This window comes from Choloepus didactylus, chromosome 6 (genome assembly GCF_015220235.1).
Source record: "Choloepus didactylus isolate mChoDid1 chromosome 6, mChoDid1.pri, whole genome shotgun sequence".
NCBI lineage: Eukaryota > Metazoa > Chordata > Mammalia > Pilosa > Megalonychidae > Choloepus > Choloepus didactylus.
The window spans coordinates 3,786,038-3,792,037 of record NC_051312.1 but is presented as its reverse complement, the minus strand read 5'-3'; the positions used below and the strand labels follow the sequence as shown (position 1 = coordinate 3,792,037).

Sequence of the window (6,000 nt, the reverse complement as noted above, 5' to 3'; positions counted from 1 at the left end):
AGCTAAGCCAGAACTTATCCCTAGAGGTTGGGAACCACAGAAATTAAGAGATGACCTTTTCAGATTCCCCATCCTGTGTCATCACTTACAGATATTTGTCCTTGATCAGGGAACTTTCTAGCAAAGTCTTTTTCCCATATGATAAAATGGATCAACTTTGCCCATCCTAGAGAAAAGGCAGACTCCACAGTCAGGAGCCCTCTACAGGAGGCTCTGTCCTGCCAAAGCTGATATGAATGACTTCAAGTAAGACCAGATCATTCGTTTCTTTCTTTTCTTCTTTTTTCTTAACAAGTTGATCATAAGAAGCTGTGCAATTTAGTTTAACATAACAGACATCCTGCACTGGAGAGTGCACTGTGCTACTTGCAGGAGGGGTCTTATGACCAATGAAAGTAACTGGATCTGATCTAAGATTTCTGCAGGAGACAAAAGAATAAATTCTTGTGACCTAGAACGTAAACTAAGTCTTTCAACTCTGAAAGACTCCAGAGTTTTTCTGAACAGGGAAACCAGTTTCAGGGGTCATAAAGATCCCCATTTCTGCATATCAGAGAACAAGGGGAAGATGTTTTGGTTCACATGATATAGTTCACATGTTCAGAGACAGATAATTATAAGTGATATTCTTCCAAGAAGCAGCTTCCCATGTTACAAGAAAAATAGACCACAGAAGAGCATTACAGGCACCTTTGAGGTAGATTCAGATAGACAATATTAACAGAGCACTTTGAAGGCCAATGAGCACCGTGCCTTGAATGTCCCTTCCTGGAGAAAGACATGGTAGTAAAGGACTGAGGGGTCACCATGCCCTGGGCATGCATCAACAATGACTGTGGGTTTATGGGAAAGAAAGACCAGGAAACAGCCACATACGGGAAACGTGAGATAGTACAACTAAAGATGTTATCCTGCAGCCAAGAAAGATACCCTATTCAGAATGAAAATGTATGGTTGGCTCTGATTTTCAGTGCTTGCCACAAACAGGGCTCAGACAAGAGAGGCCAAATGCGATTAGGTCAAGAGGGCTCCGTGGGCTATTTAGAAACTGCATATTTGAATAATTGAATGACTAGCGGTTGTTACAAGAGGAAAAATTGTCTTGGAATAGAGAATTTGAAATAACTAAGATACATCAGCCTTCAGAAAATGTGAGTTTAGAATCAATAATCTAAAAATTGCATTAGTAGAGTGAAGTTGGGAAACAAGATGAGATCAAGGATAAAGGAGTAATAAGCTACCATGACAAAGAGCTGAGGTGAAACGTGTCTGTGAAACGTGTCAAAGCCTTTAACATGTATAGGCTTTGTATAATTGAGTAAGTATAAGAATAAGGAGATGGAGGAGAAGAACAAGAAGTCCCTGGTAGGTTAAACCAAGCACTCAATCTCAAGAGAATATAGTCACTCTTGGCTGTGACATAAACGTGTCTGTGACATAAATCAGTGCACAGACCTGGCAGGTCAGACACTGGAGGGTGTGCCTGGTATCTAACGGACAGGCAGAGTCCTCACAGACATTCTCTGCTTATCTGTGAAGTGACACCTGGATGATAGTGTGCTTAGGGACCCAGGACATCCCTTGTCTATCATGTTGAGGGACATTCATTCCGCAAACATTTGGGTGTCTACTAAGTTCCAGGGACTCTATTATTAGGTGAAGAAAGAACCAAATTACTGGCCTCACTGTGTATACACTGTCCTGGAATGTCCCTCCGTGGCTTCTTTCTGCATGCGTGAAGTATAATGAAGTCTTCTTTTCAATCAGGATTCTCTTATTTTAATCTTAGTCAAGGGCAATGACATGAAACTAGGCTTATGGGAAAAGTGAGCACATTCAGCCCTGTGTCTGATATACTCACCCGAGGCCCCTATTTCCTGTTCTTAAGACAGTAGATCCAGGGGCTGCATGGGGCACTGTGGACTCTGGCTGGAGGAAGCAAAATGAAGGAAATGAAAGGATTAAGGACAAGCTTGTGCAGATGAAGGTGCAATGCAGCAGATGGTGTCAAGACGAGCCATGGGATACTGAGATCTCTGCACCCACAGATAAACAGCTTGGTCTCTGATTGGCCAGAGCTCCACACAGAGGAAAACATGAGCTCATAGATACACTCATTGAACTTGCACAAGACCCTGAATCTCAGAAAGCCCAATAGGCAGATCACAGCCAGAGGACTGAGCAATCCCTCTAAGCAATCAGTCCACAAAGAAGTCTCCTGTCTCTTTCTGGGCCTTGCCTTGTGACTGCTCTCTTCCTGGTCACTCAGAAGGACTTCACAGGTAAGAGGAAGGGTATATTTTCTCCACCTGTGAATCTTCTTTTACTTCCTCTAAATTCATAAGATGTTTTCCCAGGGTTTGCCCCTGGGAAGGAATGTAAAGGAGTAACAGGGCAGCACTTCAGTTTCATAGAGACAAAAGGGCTGGGTTTCCCACCTTCTCATTTGTGGCTGTAGACAAGGTTCTGAAATTGCTAATGTTTTCTGTCCCTCTGCCCCCTGCATACCTGGCTCTTCTCAGATAAGAAGGAGGAAGATTGTGTACTTAGTCTGTGGCTAATGGGATGTTTGAAAAGTCCAAGTTTATATCCTGGTGAACTTAGAACATATTCTTAGGCCCTCACACTGATCAGCCATGTTGCTTCATTAAATGCTTTTTCCTTATTACAGAAATATTCCACTCTATCAGCATCTCCTATTGAGTGGCCTTAAGGTATCAGAGGTTCACTAGTGGAACTCAGGATTATAAGGAAAGGATAATTTGACATCCTTGGACTTAGTGGTTTTCATTTCTCAAGCCTCCTAATGTTTCTGTGTTGTTCTGGAATCCAGTGAGACATGTAAATCCTTTAGAGGTAGTTCCCAGGAGCCATGGCCAGCTCAGAAGAAATTCCTAGGAATCAGTCAGTGGACTCTAGAAAGGTCCTTTATTTGCTGATGCATGGGAGAGGCCATATCACACCCACGGAAGATAAATGAAGTCTCTCTTAGTTGTTGTCAAACATGGGGCCCTGCACCTGCTCAGAATAAGCAGACATTAGGCTGAGACTGATTTGGTAATTTCAGTCCTTACCCACTCTACACAGATTGTGTAGAATTTTCTCTGTGTGGATTGTTGGATTTCTCTCAGAATTCTGAAAAGAGAGAGTAGAACTCTCCCCTCTGGGTGCATAACTGCATTCAATCAGGATTCTTACATTTGAACAGACTCTTGGCGTCATTTTAAAAAGTTCACATCACATGAGTAGATTCACATCTCTAGCTTCATTTTGGTCTTCTGTAAAATATTGACAAGGATTCCACACTTTGAAAGAGGAAGCTGTACTTGGGCCCTCAACTTCTGGAGAACATCAGTGTAGTTGCTCTACAGGCTGCCTGTCTGCTCCTCACCCTGCAGTAATTTTTCATTGCAACCAGAATATTCTCCAAACTCTCACCTGGCTTGCTGGAAAGCTGCAGGGGTGGCTGTGAGGGTCACTAATTCACAAATTAGAAAGAAAATAATCAAGGTCAAATTATGAAAGGCACTAAAAGACATAAGAATGGAAGAACATCAAAACAGACAGAACCATCTGCACTCCACAGTGTGTAAACTTGCTAAACCTTCCTGAGGATCTTTCCTTCATGATTATGGCACAGCTCATTCCATCAGGTCATTCAGGCCTCTAATTACTTTCTGGGGGTTTTCCTGATCTCAATTGTCAGAAAAACATCTCTTTCCCCTTAATTATTTTTTATCCATTAGGAAAATTTTTCTTCCTAGCATTTACCACTTTGTAAGTATTATTAATTGTTTATGGCTAGCTCCCTAGTGAAGTGAACATAAAGTCAAAGGAAGTACAGACCATTTCTAACTTACTCACTTATTCTCTTCTTCAAAAAATAAATTTAGGTGGCAAGTGGCACTTACTTGTCAAGGTGCATTTTCGTACTGTTGAGTACATGCAACTGAAGCTGTCTTGGACAATCTTCAATAAATGGAGATTTATTATAACGACATCATTATATCCCATAGATCCAGGAGCTGGAACTAGAAAATGGAGCATACAGGACTTCTAAAGACATCTACTCTCCAATTCTTGTGTCTATGATTTTTTACCCTGTTTTGTTTTTATTATTACCCTAAGTCTATATATTTCCCTGTTCTTCAATCAACCTTGTGGAACATATCAGCCGATAATAGCTGGGAATAACTTGCATGTTGCATCTACCCAGAGAACAGCTGATCTCTTTATTTTCCAGATTCAACTCCACAATCCACAAAGAGGTCTCTGTTTATGCCAAAGTCATGAAATGTCTACTGTGGGAAAATCTGCATTCTCCTTTACCTACTCAAACCCCAGCAAGGGGATGAGGTAAGTGGCTGGACCATGGCAGAGCTGCACATGCTGGGGCTGCAGCACCCTCCATGTATCACCTAAGAAGCCACAGACATGCCTTGGAAGGAACCAGGTTTCTAATGCCACTTAGAAGCATATCTAATGCCTGTAAAAAAGAGCTCAAACTCTAACCCTTAGTTCCCCACCACTGCCCAAGTAACAAAAGAATCTGTCTTCCCAGACAGGCCTGGGGGGAAGAGAAGGGCATCTAGAATGGGAGATGGCCTGATGGGTGGAGGAAGATAAAACAGAAGGTAAGAAATTCTATGTGAGGTATCTGCAGAGTGGATGCCCTCATCCACTCTGATATATGGTTGATGTTCAGTTACTCCTAAAAAAGACACACTATGAGGCTTTCCAGTCTAAGAATGTGAGAGCAATGGGGTCTGAAGCCCACGATTCCTCTTGATGTGCCACATCTCCTGCCCGTGGCCACTGGACACTCGTCTCTCCCTCATTCCATGATCTGGGGAAAGATTTGCAAGATTTGCTAACTAGCATTCACTACCTGACACAGATCATTCCGATGAAGCCTTCTGTCCCCACAGCAGTGACCAGGAAAGACAGAATGCAGACCTGAAATCAACATTCTGTGGATTAATTCTTCAAAATGGAATGGAGGCAGTTGAAAATATGGTATGGAATGTCACAATCAGAGTGCAGTCCGTATCTACCAAGGTCATCTCACCCAGCGCGTTGTTCATTTCCCTCTGTGGGTCCCTGATGAACGGCACTGTCTTCTGGCTGCTCTGCCGCCACGTTAAGAAGAATCCCCACACTGTGTACATCCTCAACTTGGCTGCCGCTGACTTAATCTTCCTTTCCTGCATGATAATATACTTCCTAAAAACAACTATAATGGATTATCATAAAGTTATGTTTTATGTGCCTAGTCTCCTGACCCCGGTCACTTATTTCTCCTACATGGTGTGCCTGTGTCTCCTGGCAGCCATCAGCACAGAGCGCTGCCTGTGTGTTCTCTTCCCCATCTGGTACAAATGTCACCGCCCGAGGCACACCTCTGATCTCGTGTGTGCCCTCATCTGGGCCCTGGCCCTTGGCTTACACATAATGACTTCACTTTTTTTTGCTTACTTTGAAGATGTAAAGGCATGTGTTGCATTTCTAATATCTTTAGGTGTCGTTCATGATACTCTTTTCCTGGTGATGTGTGTGTCCAGCCTGACTCTGCTCATTAGAATTCTGTGCTGCTCCTGGCAGCAAAAACCCACCCGAGTCTTCATTGTGATCCTGGTCTCAGTCATCATGTTCTTCGTCTGGGGTCTGCCCGTGAGTGCAGCCTTCCTTATGTCGGATGTGAAGAACATGGCCATGGCTTCCTTCTTAACTGCCTTATTCTTCGCTGTGAACAGCTGTGCCAACCCTATCCTTTACTTCTTTGTGGGGAGCCTCAGGAAAAAGAGTCTGAAGGAACCTCTGAGAGAGATTCTCCAACGGGCATTATCAGATAAAACAGAGCTGGGGAGGAACAAAAAGCCTGACGGCACAGACCCTGCAAGGACGCCAGGCTCCACCCAGGGGACTGGCGACTGTCTTCCAATGAAGCACGTGGTCAACCTGAGCAAATGACTTTCCACCTCTCGCCTGGGAACAGATGTA

The 6,000-nt window shown here is 43.5% G+C and overlaps 1 protein-coding gene across 1 annotated transcript; it reads left to right on the top strand.

Moving 5' to 3' along the window:
- The first annotated feature begins 5,013 nt into the window (after nucleotides 1-5,013).
- LOC119536554 (mas-related G-protein coupled receptor MRG-like) lies at nucleotides 5,014-5,972 on the top strand. The gene has a single exon (XM_037839417.1). It carries the CDS (start codon nucleotides 5,014-5,016, stop codon nucleotides 5,968-5,970), a length of 957 nt encoding a protein of 318 aa, XP_037695345.1. The 3' UTR covers nucleotides 5,971-5,972.
- The last annotated feature ends 28 nt before the right edge of the window (nucleotides 5,973-6,000 follow it).